The following is a 21,028-nucleotide window of genomic DNA, read 5'->3' as shown; positions in this document are numbered from 1 at the left end:
CTTGCATTCCGTGTATTATTGCCATTATTATTTTGAACACACTGCATTTATTCATTTATATATTTATACTGCTTGTCTTCCCTAGCTAGAATGTAAGCACCAACAGTACAGGAATTGCGTTTGCCATGCCCACCACTGTACACCCAAGGGTTTAAAATAGTGCCCCTGTCATAAAAGAACACTCAGTAACTACTTGTGCAATGAGCCAGTGGAATCTTACATTCTTCTTACTTGAGTTATCTGATGCTCTGTCAGAGGCGTGTACAGACTGGAATGCTCATTGGCTAATACCTTGAGGGGGTGGAGCTTTCAATAGGGAAGGAACAGTTATAAACCGTCACCTGATTCCCTCACAGCACCTGGAACTAGAGCCTGGAAAAGATAAGGTGAGTGGAGATGTTCTTATACACTTTTTTGGGCTTGGTGGCATAGTTTATTTTGTGGCCAAAGTTGCAACTTGTAGGCAGCAATTGTTTTAATTTATGGTTAGTTTAATGCCTAGTTTTTCTAAACTTGCCTATATCAAAAGGAACAGATATTTTTTTATGCAGAGGGAGACACATAAATGAAAATAAGAGAGCAAATGTACATCTGAACAAGGCCTTTGCAGACTTTCATTGCCTCGTGTGATCACATAATATCAGATGTTAAAATGCTGACAAAATTATATCAGTAATTTCAAAAATAAGTATGTGTGAATTAAGTGGTGTTATAGTTGATTGGTGGACATAACATGCTTAGTAGAAATTAAGAAATAATTTAAACCATTACATTTTTTCCTCCTGGACCAAATCTATTTTGGGAAAAACACAAGCTTCACCCACTCTGTGTCAGGTGCCTCATGGGTGAATTCAATCTCTTGCATTCCGTGTATGCTTTTGGAAGATTCAATCCAAATGATCTGGCAGTGGGGTCCCCCTCTGTGGTCCTGCATCTGAGGGGACAGCGCCATGTTGAAATGCAAGATTCTTTAAGTCAAGCCCTGATACGTTTTTCTAGGGCTTGCCCCCATTTATAAATAGCAAAACTGAAGGTGGTTTGCCTTGTTTATTCTCTAAGCAGCCTGGGATGAAAGTCTCCTTAGCTCAGCAGTTTTTTTGTTTGTTTTGTTTTTGCTTTTTAGGGCTGCAGCCACGGCATATGGAAGTTTCCAAGCTAGGGGTCGAATTGGAGCTACAGCTGCTGGCCTACACCACAGCCACAGCAACACGGGATCTGAGCCACGTTTGCGACCCACGCCACAGCTCACAGCAATGCCAGATCCTTAACCCACTGAGCGAGGCTAGGGATAAAAACCCAAATCCTTATGGATACTAGTTGGGTTCATTTCTACTGTGCCACAATGGGAACTTCAGCTTAGCTTTTTTCATTTCAATAAGTTCTAAGCCTTGGGGGGGATATATCAACTTGAATCATACCCTTAGGCCCAAATGGAAAGGAAATTTAGGGCTCTCCAGAGAAGGCACTTAGCCTGCGAGCTTCGGGGTTTTTTGGGTTTTTTTAATTGTTATTTCCCCAATACGATTTTTTTTTCTACTGTACAGAATGGTGACCCAGTTACACATACATGTATACATTCTCTTTTCTCCCATTATCATGCTCCATCATATGTGACTAGACATAGTTCCCAGGGCTACACAGCAGGATCTCATTGATAATCCATTTCAAAGGCAATAGTTTGCATCTATTAACCTCAAATTTCCAATCCACCCTACTTCCTCCCCCTCCCCCTTGGCAACCTCAAATCTGTTCTCCAAGTCCATGAGTTTCTTTTCTGTAGAAAGTTTCACTTGTGCTGTATATTAGAGTCCAGATATAAGTGACATCATATGGTATTTGTCTTTCTCTTTCTGACTTACTTTTCTCAGTATCAGAGTCTCTAGTTCCATCCATGTTGCTGCAAATGACATTATTTTGTTCTTTTTTATGGCTGAGCTTTGAATAGAGCTGTCTCCTGAATCATCCTATTATATGAATCGCCCCCACTTCCTCCCCACCCAGGAATATGATTTGGCTATTTGTGTATTAAAAAATGCCATATACACGCCTGAGGTCTTTTTCCAAGGGGTAGTTCCACATGGGCGACTTTCTCTTTGATAGCATGTCGAATCCAACTAATTAACACGTCAAATCCAACCAGATGCATTTTTTGCTAATGTGTCATACAATAGACAAATAGAAGAGAAATCATTCATAATCAGTTTAAAGTGGACTGTACATTTAAAGCTATATTGAAAGTCTTGGTTGTCCCCTTAATACTGTTGTCTTCCAACTGTAACATATTCTTTCTCTGAAAGCTAAAATGATGCTACATCTTTCCAAACAAGCATATTAAATTCTGTGCAGAACACAGTATTCTCTGGGAGAATGTTTTGTCTTAGTGATGCATATTGATCTACTGGTTTTCATGAAGATAGTTTGATCTGATCCATCAGAAAAGCCAGAGTAAATGTTAAGGATTTTGCTTTTTGCTTTTTGCTTTTTAGGGCCACACGCATGGCACATGGAAGTTCCCAGGCTAGGGGTCGAATTGGAGCTGTAGCCGCCAGCCTACACCAGAGCCATAGCAACACAGGATCCAAGCCATGTCTGGGACCTACACCACAGCTCACAGCAATGCTGGATCCTTAACCCACTGAGCAAGGCCAGGGATCGAACCTGCATCCTCATGGATACTAGCCTTTTTCGTTAACCACTGAGCCACAATGGGAACGCCATCCTGGTTTTTAGACCTAATGCTGTTGCATGCTTCATAGACTACATTATAGTGTAGACATAACTTTTATGGGCACCTGGAAACAACAACATCAACAAAATTTCTGAAACGTGCTTTATTTTGACATTCTCTTGATTGTCATGGTCTGGAACCAAACCTGCAATTCCCCTGAGGTCTGCCTGTATACAAGTTAGTAACCTGGGGGTCTTGTGAAAAATGCAGACTCTGATTCAGCAGCTCTAGCCCAGGAGATTCTGCATTTCTAATAAGTTCCCTGGTAAAACTGATGCTACTGGTCGAAAATCACACTTCTAGAGAATGCTCTCCATTCCTTTCCAAAGCAAAATCAACTTTTGTTCCCCCTCACATGTGAAAGTGGCTGCAATCTGGAAATACAGATGTTGTGAGTGTGCCCCTGTATGTGCCATTTTTTGAGTCCTTACTATATTCAATAATTTGCACACATTATCTCATTCCCACCTCATCCCTAACCAAATGTATTAGGAACTATGAGGAAACTGCAGCTCAAAGACATTAAAAAAAACTTTCTCAAGTGAGACAGCTGAAATTTAAACCTAGGTCTTGGTTTTTACTGGGGCCCAGAGCCCAACTCAGATCGTGTTCTTCCACATTTTCTAAAAGATTTAGGGCGTGTTTGTTACTCAGGGACCACACTCCAACTATGCAAAGACTCCCACGCTGCCATGGCTGCTTTCTGCCCACCTCGCCTTGGGCACCATTGCTCATCTCCGGTGATGCTGCACACAGGTGAGGTTCCTCAGCCCTGAGAGGTGGCTCTCAATTCCTAAACTCAAAAGACACAGCTGTCAGTCAAGATCAGTATAAAGTGCAGAGTTGACCACGGCCCCCAGGTTCTGGGTCTTCTAGCACCTATGTTCTCAGAGTGTTTGCATTTTGGGTGAAATCCAGAAAGAACTCCTTTGTTCCCTGCTTTGCTTCCCACGGGCAGAATGAATAGTTCCATTGCACCTCTTTTTCTAAGCTTTGACAATGGTTTTTTGTTTTGTTTTGTTTATAGGGCTGCACATGTCACATATGGAAGTTCCCAGGCTAGGGGTTGAATCAGAGCTGGAGCTACCAGCCACAGCCATGGCAACACCAGATCTGAGCCATGTCTGTGACACACACCGAAGCTCATGGTTTACGCCAGATCCTTAACCCAGTGAGCGAGGCCAGGGATTGAACCCACATCCTCATGGATGCTAGTTGGCTTCTTAACCTGCTAAGCCACAGCTGGAACTCCTATTTCTTTTTAAACAATGGGAATTGGGTTTACTTTTTGAATCACAAACTCGGTCTTCTGTATTACCAAGCTGTGCCTTATCCAAATTTTTTGTTGAAATTCATTAGAGGTGAAGGAAAGTGGACTAAAAAACCTGGTTTAGGCCCTTAACCTATCATGCCATGAGTCAGGGAGGGGTGGGGCTCAAAAAAACCCAAACATATTTATATACACCTATTTTGTAAGGCTCTGCTCAATTCCTATACTATCATATGATGCTTTTGTTAAATAATTACTGCATTCCTATTTAACCTATTGGACGTCTGGATGTTTCCTTCACTAGATATCAGGTTTGTAAGGTTTTTGATGGCAGGAATTACACCTTACTTATCTTTGTATGCCTGGAATGTCCAGCCTAGCACTGTAGCCACAGAAGGAGCTCCATAAATGTTGGATGTTGAAAGAAAAGATGAAAGATCAAACACAGAAATCCTAACAAATTTAGAAACTGGTATCTCAAAGCAGCACGTTGAGGTGACAGCCACTTTGTGTCTGGGGAAAACGCTAGAAGGTGGAGGAACTATGCCTCCCAGGAGCTAGCTGCCTCCCTAGGGTTTCGCAGCGTTGATTCAGAAGAGCGGTTGGTTCACGGCTGGGGTGTGAGATTGTACGAGATATCAGGCCCTTAGTCTGTCTCTGCTGTTCTAGAAGGAACAGCTCCTCCAGGGAGGGGTTGAGTTGGGAACTGGAGTCCTGCAGAGACTCCATCATTCACCCGAGAGCCCAGTTTAGAACATCGTGGAGGCCAGGCTTAGAGATGAGAAAGGGCGGCTGGTGGTCCAGAGCCAGCAATCAGAGGGCCGCACAGACGTTCACTGGGGTTTTTACAAGGAGTCGTGGCCAGTAATTACCAAGAAGAGATAAAGGTTTCCTTCTTTTGGACTGGAAGGTGGGATTGCAGACCGCAGTCCTGCTTATCTGAAGTGGAGCTGCCTCCTTTTCAACCCTGGGCTCCGGGGTTCCCTGGAGCACTAGGAAGGGCTTGGAGGTGGTGGCGGGTAAGGGACTGATCCTGTCCCTTCCATCTTTCAACCTCCCATGTGCCTTGAGAATGTGTAAGAAAGACTGTGTCGCCTGCACCATTTTCTGTTTTTTGTTTTGTTTTGTTTTTTATTTAGGGCTGCACTTGCAGCGTATACAAGTTCCCAGGCTAGGGGTCAAATTGGAGCTGCCTACATCACAGCCACAGCCACAGCCACAGCCACCCCGGATCTGAGCCACATCTTCGACCTACACTGCAGCTCGGGGCAACGCCAGATCATTAAGGATCCCACTAAGTGAGGCCAGGGATCAACCCCACAGCCTCATGAATACTAATTGGGTTCGTAAACCACTGAGCCACAATGGGAACTCCCTGTAACCTACATTTTAAGCACTCATTACCCAGAAACAGCTTTCTGGAGGTTGACAGATATGGTCTTATTCGGATCCATAGAGTATAAACCAAGGTATAACTTGCAGCTTTGGCTAACTGGGGGAGCAGAATAGAATCACTGAAAAAAGGACTTTAGCAGGAGTTCCTTTGCCCCATTGGATTTATTTCAAACAGGATTTGGGCCAGTTAAACACTTCAGGGAGACAGAATGACAGGAATCAACCTCAGACCACCCCAGCCAGCCTTGCAGCCTCATTCCCGTCTCTCAGAGACGGTGGAATGGGGGGGATGTCAAATGGTGGGGGCTCTACACAGTCAAACGACAGCAAAGAGTTCCCATTGTGGCTCAGTGAGTTGGGAATCTGACTGCAGCAGCTCTGGTTGCTGCAAAGGTGTGAGTTCGATCCCCAGCCCAGAACAGTGGGTTGGGGGATCCAGCATTGTGCCACTGCTACAGCTCAGATTCAGTCTCCAGCTCAGGAACAGCCATATGCCACAGGTGCAGCAAAGTAAAAAAAAAAAAAAAAATTTGAGAGGAGAGTGGTGAGATGGAGCTTCCCCAAGAGCTAGTTAAATTTACCAGCATTTCTTTATTTTTGTCTAAAGGCAGCAAGATGCCTGGGTTCCTGGTGGGGGTCCTCTGAGTGAGGCTTGCATCATTTGTCAGTGGCCCGTTTTCTTTGGCTTTGCTGCCTCCTGACACCTGCTGGGGACCTAGAAGCTGGTCCATCTGGAATGTGAATGTTCCGGGCACTGAAACCCTGTGTGTGTGTGTGTGTGTGTGTGTGTGTGTGTGTGTGTGTGTGTGTGTGTGTGCCGTTGGTCTGTTGGTAAATTCCCGTGCCTTCCTTCTTTTGACTTCCGGGCACTGAAACCCTGTGTGTGTGTGTGTGTGTGTGTGTGTGTGTGTGTGCGCCGTTGGTCTGTTGGTAAATTCCCGTGCCTTCCTTCTTTTGACTTCTAAGATTCTAAGAGTGCAAGGGGCTTCTTCTATCTGGTCCCGAGCCACTCTGCAGGGAACCTCCAGGAGAGCAGAAGAGTCAGGAGTTACCTAGTTGGAAAGAAGTTAAGAAAAAGGTATAGTTTCCATCTTCCTCTGCTCATGTTGTCTTCACGTTCACTTTATTGTAAGGTTCATTTTCAGGTTTGTTAGTGTGAGTTGCTGGACCTGAACATAGTTCCTCTAATCAGAAAATTATCATGCCTTTTTCATCATTCTGTCTCCTAAGACAACAAAGTGGTGGGTTTTCAGGAAGCTCCTGAAATTGTCAACATGTAGTAGCTAAACAGGAAATTTAAAAGGATCGAATCTTGAATAGGCAAATCCACAGAGTCAGAAAGTAGATCAGTCATTGCTGGGAGCTGAGGGGGTTGGGGGGAAATGGGAAATGACTGCTTATGGGGTTTCTTTTTGTGGTGAGGGAGATACTCATAAAGCGATCATGGTAATGGTGGCATCTTTGAGCAAATTATATGGTATGAATTATATCTCAATAAAGATGTTGCTAAATTTTTTTAAATAAAAAGTTAAAATAAAATAGATGAATCTTTTAAATTTTTTTTTTAATTTTTTTTATTTTGGCTACTCCTGCCATGTGCAGAAGTTCCCAGGCCAGGGATCAAACCCGTGCCATAGCGGTGACAATGCCAGATCCTTAACTGCTAGGCCACCAAGGAACTCCAAACACAATGAATCTTGACAATAACTGAATATAGGCAGTGCCTGGGGGGGAGGCAAGACCACAGCAAGAAAAGAATAAAACTTCTCCAAGAGCTGAAGAAATAACAAATTATATGTATCCAACACAGAGGACAGCTGTCAGGAAAATGGCTTCAAAACACCCATGACTTTGGGAACCCAAGTGATCTTGTTGTCATATGATAGTTACATTTCTCATAAACTAAACTACTAGTATTCCTGTTTTTCACTTTCTTGTGAGTTTTATTCGTGCAGGCAGCAACCTCAGGTGGGATCCTGGCTAGGGTGTGATGCGTGGCAGTCTGGGGCTTACCAGGCAGGGGACCACTGTAAGTGCTGCCCTGATGGGGAAGCTGAGGGCAGCCTCCCTCTCCATGAGCTTACCCTGAGGCTTCCTGAGTGTCTCCAAGTGCCTTGTGTGCTGTGCCAGCAGCTGGCATTTTCACTGTTTCCTCCAAGGAAGCGTCGCATCTGGGGGTCAGAGGGGCAAATGTGAGTAAAGGCATGAGACTACCCTCTAAGTTGGTACAGAGCTTTAGTGCATTCATAGCACTTTATGTCATCTCCTTTGATCACCTCTAAAATGCTGGAAGATTGGTGGGGTCGCTAACATTATAGTTGCTGTGGCTCTTGCAACAACAGGTAGAAAGTGCCACTGGGTACACTTGCATTATCTCTCTGCTCTGCTGGAAAAGGCGGCAGGTCACCTAGTGTGATGCTTCAAGTTACTGAGGAGGATATGCAGGCAGGGAGAGGTTGAGTGACTTGGGCCTAAGGTTACCCAGCTCCTTGGTGGCCGGGTAAAAATTAAATCCTGCCTAGGTCTGTCTAGGGCTGCTTCTGGACTTGTTCCAGCACTCAGGAAATCTCGTGACAGAAATGAAAGAGTCCCCCATTCCCAGGTAACCGTTTCCCACCCAACAGGCCCAGCTCCGTCCCACTGTTAGAAAAGCTTTCTCTTGCAGGTTATTCATGAAACCATCCTATTAACCCCAGCTCCTTTTTCAAAATACCAGAGGAGTCTCTCAAATCTGTAGAATACAGATAGCTGAATATATATGGTTTGATCTTTCTTTTTTGGTTGCATCATGAGATAGAGCCTACATACAGGAGAGTGCAAAAATATTTCTATAGAGTTTAAAGACTAATTATAAAGCCTAATTACTGATTCTGTTTCAGAAACAGAACATTGTTAGCCTCCCAAATCCCCCATCCTCCTCCTAGATCACAACCCCAATCTCTTTCCTGGAGGTAACCACCATTCTGCTTTTGTGATAATTATTTTCTTGCCTTTCTTCCTAGTTTTACCTCCTATGTTTGCGTCCCTAAACAATAGTTTTATTTTGCCTGTTTTGGAAATGTTTTAAGTGGAGATGCACCATGCAGTGTATGTTAGTTTGTTATTTAAATGTATTTTTCTTTTCTTTTTCTTGATTTTTAATTTTTAAATTTTATTTACTTATTTGTCTTTTTAGAGCCACACCTGAAGCATGTGGAGGTTCCCAGGCTAGGGGTCAAATCAGAGCTCCAGCTGTTGGCCTACACCACAGCCATAGCAACATGGGATCCGAGCCATATCTGCAGCCTACACCACAGCTTACCACTACACTGGATCCTTAACCCACTGAGTGAGGCCAGGGATTAAACCCACATCCTCATGAATACTAGTTGGGTTTGTTACTGCTGAGCCACCATGGGAACGCCTAAAAATTTTTTACATTTATTTTTTATTAAAGTACAATTCATTTACAATGTTGTGCCAATTTCTGTTTTTCAGCAAAGTGACCCAGTCATACATATTATATACATGCATTCCTTTTTTTATATTATTTTCCATCATGGTCTATCCTGAAAGACTGGATAGAGTTCCCTGTGCTCTATAGTAGGACCTCATTGCTTATCCACTCTAAATGTAATAGTTTGCATCTACTAAGTCTGTTCTCTATGTCTGTGTGTCTGTTTCCGTTCTGTAGATAGGTTTATTTGTGCCATTATATATTATTATTTTTTATTTTTATTTTTTGCTTTTTCTTTAGGGCCGCGCCTGAGACATATGGAAGTTCCCAACTAGAGGTCAAATCGGAGCTACAGCTACCGGCCTAAGGCGCAGCTACAGTAACGCTGGATCCCAGCTGGCAACACCAGAAACCCGACCCACTGAACATGGCCGGGGATTTAACCCATGTCCTCATGCATACCAGTCAGATTCACTTCCCCTGCACCAGAACAGGAACTCCCTGTGCCATATTTTAGATTCCACGTATAAGTGATATCACATGGTATTTGTCTTTCTGATTTATTTCACTCAGTATGAAAATCTCTAGCTGCATCCATGTTGCTGCAAATGGCATTATGTCATTCTCTTTTACAGCTGAGTAGTTAAACATATTGTTCTTATTTTGCCCTTCAGAAAACCCAAGCCGGGAGTCATGGCAGCCAAACCCAAGCTCTACTACTTCCGTGGCCGGGGCAGGATGGAGTCGATCCGCTGGCTGCTGGCTGCAGCTGGTGTGGAGGTTGGTCCCTGACTGGGAAAGGGAGAAGGGTAGTCTGGGCAAGAGCGAAGTGGTCCTCTTCCCCCTTCAAAGGTCAGGATGGTGCCTTCAAACTGTGTCCATTCTTTCCCTTTCCAGCTGTCTTCCTTCGTAAGAGGTGAAGGAGGGATTATAGTCCTCCCCTTAAGCAGGGGTGGGAAGGGCCAAGGCTAGAGATGTGTTCTGGAAGGTTCATGAAGCTGAAAAGATCTTGGTGGATCATAGGACAGAGGAGAGAGAGGAGACCTGCATCTGAATCATCCTCTTCGTTGGGACCAGGTGATGCCCTGGGCTCTTTCCAGTTGTGTCAGCATCTCAGTCACTTCTACTCATGGCTGCCCACTAGAACCTTAAACCCACTGGACCTTCCTTGGAAAGGTCTGTCCCATTGGGATCTTTCCTTAACTCTGAATTCCCTCCAGCTGACTTTCCTTTTTTCTGGGCCACACCTGCAACATATGGACGTTCCCAGCTGGGGGTCAAATCGGAGCTGTAGCTACTGGCCTACACCATAGCCACAGAAATGCCATATCCTTAACCCACTGAACGGGGTCAGGGATGAACCTGCATCTTCATGGATACTAGTCAGATTCTTAACCCACTGAGCCACAGCGGGAACACCCCTGCTAATTTTTCTGTAGATTTTCACAAGTGCTTCAGAATTGTTTGTTTCGTGCAGGTGTAGACCCCCTTGTCCCTATTTGAATGTCATCTCTCCTAGAACATGGACTCAGGACCTTCTTTATTTTGCTTCATTTTGCTCACCTTTTCTCACACCCATCTCAAGGTCTGGGGCATGAAATAGTCACTTTTTTCCCCCCACAAAACTTTAGAAATTTCATCAGTGAGTGACAATAACTTTAGATCCCTTTCATTGACTATATGAGTATCAAAAAGAAATTTCATTTGATCTGATATGGAGGGAGAATAACAGAGAAAAGAGAGAAGGAAGAAAGAGAGGAAAAGGGAAGAGAAGAAATCACTGGGGAAGTTGGAGGAAAGGACAAGAATTTGGAGAGAAGGTAGAACTAAGATGAAGAAAAGGAAAAATATGAATGCTATCCTTTAAGTGGGCAACACCCCAAAAAGGGTTTCAGTTCTATGTCAGTCTAAGCTAATCTACATGCATGCTCTGTCAGAATTTTCATCCACGTGGTAGTTGATAGCTTTGCAGTTCTTTTTTAAAATTTTCATTCTAGAAGCCATTGGGAATGGTATATTGTGAGCATTTCTTTCTTGATCTCTCTCTTTTTCTTTTCTTTCTTTCTTCTTCCCTCCCCTCCTTCTTTCCTTCCTTCTCTTTTTCTTTCTGTAGAATCTTAAAGTTATAACAACATCTCTATCCTTTATGTAGTTCGAAGAGGAATTTTTTGAAACAAGAGAACAATATGAGAAGTTGAAGAAAGGTGAGCATTGATTTATTTAATGTTATCAGAAAAAAAAACAGAAATTGAAACACAGGCCTCTAGAATGACAAATATTGGAAAGGCACATAGCATAATTGCTAATAGGGCTATTCACTGTGTCCCTGACACAGAGCTAACAGAACTTGTCAAGTAGGTTATGACCCTGGCCTTGGTTGACCCAGTGCCAGTTGGCTCACTCTCTATCTCACCAGAGCCTCCTTTAAGAATTCCTCCCTGGAGTTCCTCTCATGGCTCAGTGGTAACGAATCCAACTAGTATCCATGAGGATATTGGTTCAATCCCAGGCCTCGCTCATTGGGTTATGGATCCAGGGTTGCCATGAGCTGTGGTGTAGGCCAGAAGCTACGGCTCCAATTTGACCCCTAGCCTGGGAACTTCCATATGCCTCGGGTGCAGCCCTAAAAAGACAAAAAAAAAAAAAAAAAGAATTCTTCCCAATACCTAATAGGTTGGGGAAACAGGGGGGCTGAATCAGACCTAAGACATCCTCTGGTTCTCATGGTTCATAGCCACCTTTCCTTAGTGATCTTCACAGATTAATATACACCACCTTATCAGGTCACAATTATAGAATTAAAACTACAGAAAAAAAATCCAAAATTGAGTAAACTTGGAGGAAGTCTTTAATTCTTATAATTCCTCAGAAGATTTTCTCCCACTGCGAGAAGCCTAGTACTTTCTCAGCCCCTCTTAAACTTCTAACAGCCATAATGTTATTTTCTTTATCTGAGGAAAGTTGGTGTCCTTATTATTGCTGACAGTCATGACACTAATACAATTTTTTTTGTACATTTTGTTTTTATGGCCACCTGTGGCAGCATATGGAAGCTCCTGGGCCAGGGTTTGAATCTGAGCTGCAGCTGCGACCTACACCACAGTTGTGGCAACACCAGATCCTTTAACCCAATGTACTGGGCCGGATATCGAACCCTCACCTCCACAGCAACCTGAGCCACTGCAATTATATTCTTAACCCACTGTGCCACAGCAGGAACTCCACAAGTTATTTTTTAAAAGGCATCTGAGTCATCAGCAGACCTGTCATTTATAAACTGTATGGCTTTAGGCAAGGCCTTTAATTTTTCTGCACCCTGTCTCCTTACCATAGAATAAAATGATCTCTGGTCCTAGACGGTCCTTTCATTGAGGGGAAGACCTTTCCCAATTCTTGTCCAGGAACTTCATTGTCTGGAATACCTCTGAAGTGCCTCTTCCCCTCTTCCTCTTGATTTCTGCCCCATTTTACTCTAAACAAGGATGGTCACTGGCACATAGTAGTGGTTCAGAATACGTGTGTTGAATACATAAGATGTGTTGAATACATCTCTACAATCTAATCCATGATCAATCCAGCAGGAAGTGCTCCCTAAGAGCCTATGAAATCCTCCAGCCCCAGGTTTGTGATGCTGCTGTGGTGCTGCTTGGACCATCCTCCTGGGCATGGCTGGTACTTGTTAACAGGAGGTAGGGAGGGCACTGGGCTGGGAGTCAAGAGGCCCACTTCTGTCCCTTGACTATGAGTCTTGGCAAGTCACATTGCCCCCTTGGCCTCCACAGTGCCATCCTCTCTGACATGAACGAATTGAACTGAATGATCTCAAAGACCTTTTCCTATACTCTTGATCTGAGATTTTTAAAAATCCCTCTGAACAAGATAAGCTCCCAGAAGCAGGGATCATTTCTAATGAATGGCTGCATCTCTCATACGCAGCAGCACAAAGCCCAGCTTTAGATGTTCATTCACCTTTTTTGAAATTTTTTTAGGGCCGCACCCGTGGCATATGGAAGTTCGCAGGCTAGGGGTTGAATCAGAGCTGGAGCTGCCAGCCTACACCACAGCCACAGCAACGCCAGATCTGAGCCATGTCTGTGTCCTACACCACAGCTCACGGCAACACCAGATCTTTTAACTCACTGAGCGAGGCCAGGGATTGAATCTGCATCCTCGTGGATACTAGTTAGGTTCTTAATCCACCAAGCTGAGATGGGAACTCCTTTTTTTTTTTCATTCAAATTTGAACAAGGAAATGGAGGTTTTGTTGACTCTCCATTAACAATAGTAGTGATATTTCCAAAGCACGGTCACCAGCAGGATCATAATCCTGCCAAAAAAAACTCAGTAATTTGAGCAGGACAGATACTGTTACAGATCAGAAAACAGGCTCAGCAAGTTAAAGACTTACCTAACATCCTCCATGACCCACAACACAGGAACCCAAGCTTTCTGGTTCCTGTGCTATGTTTTTGCTGCCTCTCATTAAGTCAAGTAGGAACCATACTGGAAGGTGGAGACATTAATTGTGGCCTTTGCCAATGCACTTGTGAGGTCTAATTCCTCTTCTGGGTAAAATTCCTTATTCTCATTAATGTACAGGTATTAGTGGGAAATTAAAGCTCTTCATTTCTTCAAGATCCCATGAAAAGAGCACGATTTGTACCTCTTTAAGTGCATCATTCATATAGGCAGTCACAAAGAAGAAAATTTGATTTTACTGAACGCTGACTGTTGACAGTATTCAGTGTTTTACTTATCTTGTTTCACCCTTTCAAAATCCTCCTAGATGGATATTATGATTTTACTTTATTTTTTAACATTTTTAATGATTTTTATTTTTCCATCATAGCTGGTTTACAGTGTTCTGTCAATTTTCTACTGTACAGCAAGGTGACCCAGTCACACATACATTCATACATTCTTTTTTCTCACATTATCATGCTCCACCATAAGTGACTAGATAGAGTTCCCAGTGCTATACAGCAGGATCTCATTGCTTATCCATTCCAAAGGCAATAGTTTGCATCTATTAACCCCAAATTCCCAGTCCATCCCACTATTATGACTATTTTATTTTATTTTGTCTTTTGTCTTTGTTGTTGTTGTTGTTGTTGCTATTTCTTGGGCCGCTCCCGAGGCATATGGAGGTTCCCAGGCTAGGGGTTGAATCGGAGCTGTAGCCACCGGCCTACGCCAGAGCCACAGCAACGCAGGATCCGAGCCGCCTCTGCAACCTACACCACAGCTCACGGCAACGCCGGATCGTTAACCCACTGAGCAAGGGCAGGGATCGAACCCGCAACCTCATGGTTCCTAGTCGGATTCGTTAACCACTGCGCCACGACGGGAACTCCTATTATGACTATTTTAGAGAAAAGAAAACTGAAGCTCAGGTGAGTTATTTGCTTAAAGTCACATGGCTGGGAAGGGCTAAAGCTGACATTGGACCCAGGACCTAAGTCCTTGCTGTCTCATCCATTCTCCTTCTGTGTAGATGTAGAGTGATATCTGATGTGCCTTTTAAAGGATTCAGACTCCGTCTGAATATGTAGACAGTGGGGTGAGTATTTTTTAATAAACCACCTCTCTGAGACAGTTCTTTTTTGGGGGGTGGGCACACCCACAACACATGGAAGTTCCTAGGCCAGGGACTGAACCTACACCACAGCTCCAACCTGAGCCACTGCAGTGACAACGCCAGATCCTTAACCCCTGTACCACAAGAGAACTCCTTCCAGGTGATTCTTATACACCTGAAACTTTGAGAACTAGAAGCACTTATACTATAACACAGTCATAGTAAAGGCAGAAAGCCTTATAATCATAATTAACCAATACACAAAAACTCATGAAACCGTCAAGCAAATCTCACCTTTTCCATGAGGTAAATGATAGGCATTTCCTCAACAACTGAGGTCTTTAACTCACCACTTTAGAGAGAAACTAAGACTCATTCCATGAAATTAGAAGTGGCCCTTCCTGCAATCTGATCACAACCATGGCGGGAGAGTGTCTTAAACTTTCTTTGCTCCAACCACAGATGGACTCCTGCTTTTTGGCCAGGTGCCTCTGGTTGAAATTGATGGAATGGCACTGACCCAGACGAGAGCCATCCTCAGCTACCTTGCTGCCAAGTACAACTTGCATGGGAAGGATTTGAAGGAAAGAGTCAGGTACCAGAGTGTTTGTGCCTGTACTTGGTTTTTAGCCAAGCTCTGTGGTCCTGTGCCAACTGAGACCCTGCTCAGGTGTAGCCTTTCAGCCTGGATGGAGGGGAGGAGGCCAGGGAACAAGGGGAGATGCTCTCGCTACACCACCATGCCTTACGAATACTCTGAATACCTGCTCTGGGTCTCCCCTTCAACTCCTCATCACCATCTTCATTCAGCCTTCTTCAATTCTCCTCCCCCTCCTAACAAAGGATGTTCTCATAAAATGACCTAGTAAATAATTGTGCATGAAAATCGAAATGGCTGACTCAGCAAAGAAATATTGAGGGTTGTATCAATGATCTTATTACTGCAAAAAAGTAGTATAAGCAGCACTCTGAAGCCCTGCAGCTTAAATCAGTAAGAAGCTGTTATTGCTCACCAGTATATGCATTATCTGGGTATCAGCGTTTCTTGATGTTTCTTGACTGGAAGCACTCCCACGTCTGTGGTCAACCAGTGGTCAGCCAGGAGACTGGTTGGGGTGTTGGCCGATCATCAGCTAAGGGGCAAGTGGCCACATGTCTCTTGGCCTCTCCTCCTGAGCTTGTCCTCCTGGCAGCCAGGCAGGGTTCTCACAGAGAGAGCGTGAAGCACCCAGGCCTTTTAAGTTCTAGGCTCAGAAGTGGGATCTGATCACTTCCACCTCATTCTGTGAGTCAAAACAAGTCATGAGGTCAGCGCAGGAAGCAGACCCCCTCTGTTGATGGGAGGAGCTAACAAGTTTTCTCTCAAATACTAAAGGATGGAGATTTGTGGCCATTTTTTATTTTTATTTTCCGCATTTATACACCTGCAAGTGTCCACGCTGTCCTGTGCACTGTGCTAGGCCCGGCTGAGGACGATGGAGTTCCTTCTCCCAGGAATAGTACTGTTTCACAGGAGATAAATAAGCTGAAGACAAAACAAAGACTCCCAACCATAAGTTTTATTTGGATTTGGCGTCAAGGGACCTTTTAAGTGGTCTCTAAAATTTCGTCACCATCAGCATGGACACCAATATACGTAGAGGACATAGTGAGAGAAAAGGTCATTTTCATCATTCAGAAAAAAGAGAGAGAGCGCCTAACACAGGAATGAGCAAAATCTGTAACGAAGCACCCAACCCCGACTTTTGCATCACTCCATCTTCAGTACAGACGCAGTCATTCTAACCTGCAATCCCAAAGGTACATGGCAAGAGAAGCAATTCCAAACACAGTTCGTGAATAGACTACTTTTATAACAGTGCAAACAAGCACTAATATGCAGTCTGTTTCTCTTTTTTTTTTTTCTTTTTACGACCTTACCTGCAGCCTATGGAAGCTCCGGGGCTAGGGGTAGAGTTGGAGCTGCAACCACTGGCCTACACCATAGCCAGAGCAGTGCCAGATCCAAGCTGCATCTTGACCTATACCACAGCTTACGGTGACGCCAGATCATTAGCCCTGAGTGAGGCCAGAGATTGAACCTTCATCCTCACGGATACTATGTCAGGTTCTTAACTCGCTGAGCCACAACAGGAGTCTTGCTTCTCATTGTTTTGATGCACGTTTTTAATTTTTAAAAAAATGTCATGTTTTTTTTCCGAAGATATGTGTCCTAAGCTACAGATATCATATTAATATTTTTTTCCTCCAGGTTAGTTATAAATTGTAATAGACTACTACAAGCAGGCTGGGTGACAGTCTAACATGGAAGAACAATGGTTTGTGACTCAGAACAATGAAAGTAAATTATTCTTATATATGTTAAAAAAGAAACAAAAAAGATCACTAAACCAAATTTGTTGGGTCATTAGCACATGGGGGGAAGGGGATACAAAGAAGCACAACACTTAATGTGTTTTCAAATTAGTCACAAAGATAACTAACACAACTCTATGGCACCAATAGGTAATAAATTATAGATCATAAATAATATAATTCTTTTTTTAATATTCTTTTTAAAAAGTATTTGTCAATGTAAGGAAATTTTTTAAAAGAATGAAATAGAGCTTCTTTCTCAGTTGCCAGGTCAGTGGAAGACTTGCTAAATTATACATCTATCTTCTCTAAGTAAGTGAAGAGATCTGGTCAACTTCATCTAGCTTCGTTTTTAAAACCATAGTAAGCTATTTGTTTATGGCAGATTCCTTTGTTCAATAAGCATTTCCAGAGACCCTCCTATACCATGGTCAGTTGACGGGTTCTGCTTCTAGATCATTTCTGAGCATGGAAGCTTAAGGGAGAGGAAAGCAAAAGTCATTTGCCCAGAAATCTAGCGGCACCCCAAAAGTGGTGGATTAGGAAACCCTATATTCAGAGGCTCCGCTCCAATTGAGTCCCCACTGTTTCGTTAGGATCGACATGTACACGGACGGCACTCTGGACCTCATGATGATGGTGGCATCGGCTGCCTTCAAACCCCCCGGGGAAAAAGAGGAGAACCTGGCTTTCGTGGTGGAGAAAGCGAAAACCCGGTACTTCCCCGTCTTCGAAAAGGTAGGCTACTGGGATCCAGTTTGGCGGAGGCGGGGCAGGCACAGGGTCGTAGTCAGAGACAGCAGAACGTACGCAGATCCTGCAGGGCTGACATCTACGAGGGGCCCCCCACGTTCCCTTCCCCGGGGTGCCCCGACGCCCTCAGCCCAGCAGGCAATGGGGGAGGGGCTGATGAGAACTGGGAGCGAGATGACCGCGGGGCAAGTCCCCAGTTCCGTCTCCCAGGCTACAGAGATGCAGGACTGCGACATTTCCTAATGCTAATAAGAAGAAAGAGTGAAATCTGAAAAGACAGAAGCTGTGTTAGGGCCAAAACTTTAGTAAGGATTCCAAAACAAATGACATGTATAGTTATGGAACCTCCAGCAACACAGAATTGAAATAAAGCAAGGGCAGTGAAAGGAGACGGCGTTTTTCTTCCTTTCCTTTTGCTTTTCTTTCTTTTCTTTCGCTCTCTCTCTCTTTTTTTCCCTTTTTCTTTTTTCTTTTCTTTTTTTTTTGCTTTTTTTTTTTTTTTGCTTTTTTAGGGCCAAACATGCAGCACATGAAAGTTGCCCCAGGTGCAAATGGGGATCAACCTCAAGTTCATTCTTTGTAATTAGTCAGTTATATTTTTAAGCCTCTTAAATCAATAAGGTCCCCCTTTCCTCTCTTTTTCTCTTCTGTTTTCTTCTTGCCATTTGTCTAGTGAAGTTTTCCACAGTCTGATTTTACTAAATGCTATAGAATCCTTCATTCCCGAGATTTCCTGTCAATTGGGAGATGGAATTAGAAGCCTCATCATGTTCAGGTTTGAAACAAGGTACAAGTGTGTTGATTTCAGCCTATGTTTGCCAGCATCCTCAGAAATTATCAAGGAAAAAATTATTTCATAAATGTGATCTGTACCAAAAAAAGCCTATGCTTTTATAAATGTTTAGCCAGGCAAAAGAGTCTTTACTGTTATTTGATATTCTTTCTTACTTTTCTTTCTGCAGATTTTGAAAGACCAAGGAGAGGATTTTCTCGTTGGCAATAAATTCAGTTGGGCAGACATCCAGCTGTTGGAAGCTATTTTAATGATGGAAGAACTTGATGCTTCTGTTCTTTCTGACTTTCCTCTGCTACAGGTAGTGAATTAACTAACATCCACCAAAGCCTAGGAAAACATGAACAGACACAAGCCTGAAACACGATGTGCCTCCAGGTCCCTCCCAAAAGAAAATTAAAGAATGTTTTAAACATCTTTTTTATTTTAATTTTAATTTTTTTTTTTTGTCTTTTGAGGGCCGTACCCGCAGCATATGGAGGTTCCTAGGCTAGGGGACTAATTGGAGCTGTGGCTGCCAGCCTACGCCACAGCCACAGCAACTCAGGATCTGAGCCGCGTCTGCCACCTACACTACAGCTCACGGCAACGCTGGATCCTTAACCCACTGAGCGAGGCCAGGGATCAAACCCAAAACCTAATGGTTCCTAGTCGGATTCATTTCCTCTGTGCCACAATGAGAACTCCCTGATCTCTTATTTTACATTTTTCTTCCAAATGGCAATATACTATGCCTGCTCTTAACATTTTTGCAATTATCATAAATATATTTACATGTCAACCCATGTTCTTCTGCAGTATCATTTTATTTTATTTTCATCAGGCAATAGTCATATCTTTTTGAAAAATCGGAAGTGTATAAAAAGGGCATAAATTATGAATCTCATTTTCATCACTGCCCTCACCTTCCCATCCCCGTAATTTCTTGTATCAATTTCCTGTGTACCCTTCCAAGGTTCCTATTTGTGCAGATATGATCAAATATGAATATATATTTATCACCCCCACTTGCTTTCTCACACAAAACAGAAAATAATGTATATTATGTCTACTCCAGACTTTTTTGTTTTGTTTTGTTTTTGTCTTTTTTTTTTTTTTTTTTGCTATTTCTTGGGCCGCTCCCGCGGCATATGGAGGTTCCCAGGGTAGGGGTTGAATCGGAGCCGTAGCCACCGGCCTACGCCACAGCCACAGCAACATGGGATCCGAGCCGCATCTGCAACCTATACCACAGCTCAAGGCAACGCCGGATCTCTAACCCACTGAGCAAGGGCAGGGACCGAACCCGCAACCTCATGGTTCTTAGTCGGATTCGTTAACCACTGTGCCACGACGGGAACTCCTAGACTTTTTTTTAACTAAACCATATAATGCAATGCATCGTAACCCCAGTCAATACAGGGATCGTCCTCTTTCCTTTATATATAATTTTTTTACTTTTATTTTTTTAAATGAGAGTTACACTGTTTATTTCAGGTTCTCTCTTCTCTCTCTCTCTCTCTCTCTTTTTTTTTTCTTTTTTGCCATACCCCCAGCATGTGGGATTTCCTAGGCCAGGAACTGAACTTGTGCCATAGCAGTGACCTGAATCACGGCAGTGAAAACATAGGAGCCTTAACCCACTAGGCCATCAGAGAACCCCCTATAATACTATTTTAAATTGTTAACTAATGCATCTTGCAGAGGTGTACCATAATCTATATAACCAGTTATATTTTCCTGGAAACATAGGTTATTTCCAGTTTTTCATTGTGCTAACATTCTTATGTTTATTTCACACCCTTACTTATTCCCTTATAATAAATTCCCAAGATAGGAACTACTACTCCAAAAATATGAATTTCTAGAGTTATTAATATGCACTGCCTAATTGTGTCAATGATTTTTCAATAAGAAAATTTTGGTCATACTTAGCAGGCCAGCAATCACATTACCCTTTGCAGGAAGACCCAGCAAATGTGGACTGAGGGATTAACTTGGATTCAGCAGTCGGGGCCTCACAAGCAGACAAGCTAAGCTTCCCTCTCAGGACAAAGTTTTAGTTTTTCTTGAAGGTTGTAACTGCTTTTGAGACTCTGGTTCTACTGTTTTATCATTTCAGGCATTTAAAACAAGAATCAGCAACATCCCAACAATCAAGAAGTTCCTGCAGCCTGGGAGTCAGAGGAAGCCGCCCCCGGACAGCCACTATGTCAAAGTTGTCAGGAATGTTTTGCAGTTCTAATGCCAGAAGTTTTATGATGGCAGCTTAACCAATCGTAGCATCCACTTGGAAGCAAACTGTAGATTCTAAGAGTAAAGTGCAGATTCTAGGAAAACACAAGACCGTATTATCATCAGTGGCAACTGCCAATTAAATGCAATCTAAAACCATTCTGATGTGTGACATTTTTAAAGCTTGTCAGTTGTGGGTGATGGTTACAGCTTTTATGAAACCACTGTTCTATGTAGAGGAGGCTGGTGTATTTCTGGCAGCAGCCTGCAAGGGGCGCTGTTCTTACTGTCTCCATCCAGGTCAGGACCATTGGGGGAAGAGGGAGCAGATTTGAGGGGGCAGGATCTCTCCAACATCCACACTGATGCTGAATACTTGGGAGAGAATAAAAGCAGCAAATGACAAATTGAGAGTAAGATAATGGCTGGCACTAGTAAATTCTACAAGGAAGCCTGGGGGACAGAGTGTGTCCAGGAAACATCATTTTGCAACCCTGAAAAAAAAA

General features: G+C 43.3%; 1 protein-coding gene across 3 annotated transcripts; it reads left to right on the top strand.

Moving 5' to 3' along the window:
- The first annotated feature begins 309 nt into the window (after positions 1 to 309).
- On the top strand, positions 310 to 20,681 carry LOC125136144 (glutathione S-transferase alpha-4-like). 3 transcript variants are annotated; one of them, XM_047796824.1, is made up of 9 exons: positions 340 to 386; positions 3,383 to 3,484; positions 6,360 to 6,471; positions 9,504 to 9,609; positions 10,982 to 11,033; positions 14,870 to 15,002; positions 17,359 to 17,500; positions 18,478 to 18,609; positions 20,410 to 20,681. In XM_047796824.1, the coding sequence occupies exons 2-9, from the start codon at positions 3,421 to 3,423 to the stop codon at positions 20,530 to 20,532; spliced, it is 864 nt and encodes a 287-aa protein (XP_047652780.1). In that variant the 5' UTR covers positions 340 to 386; positions 3,383 to 3,420; the 3' UTR covers positions 20,533 to 20,681. The 3 variants fall into 3 exon arrangements, with proteins under 3 accessions (XP_047652783.1, XP_047652780.1, XP_047652781.1); XM_047796825.1 differs by lacking the exon at positions 6,360 to 6,471 and having other exon boundaries at positions 343 to 386; XM_047796827.1 differs by lacking the exons at positions 3,383 to 3,484; positions 6,360 to 6,471 and having other exon boundaries at positions 310 to 386.
- Positions 20,682 to 21,028: the final 347 nt, after the last annotated feature.

The sequence above is a fragment of the Phacochoerus africanus genome, chromosome 9 (genome assembly GCF_016906955.1).
Source record: "Phacochoerus africanus isolate WHEZ1 chromosome 9, ROS_Pafr_v1, whole genome shotgun sequence".
NCBI lineage: Eukaryota > Metazoa > Chordata > Mammalia > Artiodactyla > Suidae > Phacochoerus > Phacochoerus africanus.
The sequence above is the reverse complement of the archived record's forward strand: the minus strand, read 5'-3'. Positions and strand labels throughout refer to the sequence as shown.

Excerpts from the sequence above, each read along its gene's own strand:
- LOC125136144 (XM_047796824.1), top strand. The coding sequence starts at position 3,421 with ATGGCTGCTTTCTGCCCACCTCGCCTTGGGCACCATTGCTCATCTCCG. Across the intron at positions 11,034-14,869 it reads ATATGAGAAGTTGAAGAAAG|ATGGACTCCTGCTTTTTGGC; the intron begins GTGAGCATTGAT and ends CTCCAACCACAG. Across the intron at positions 18,610-20,409 it reads CTGACTTTCCTCTGCTACAG|GCATTTAAAACAAGAATCAG; the intron begins GTAGTGAATTAA and ends TTATCATTTCAG.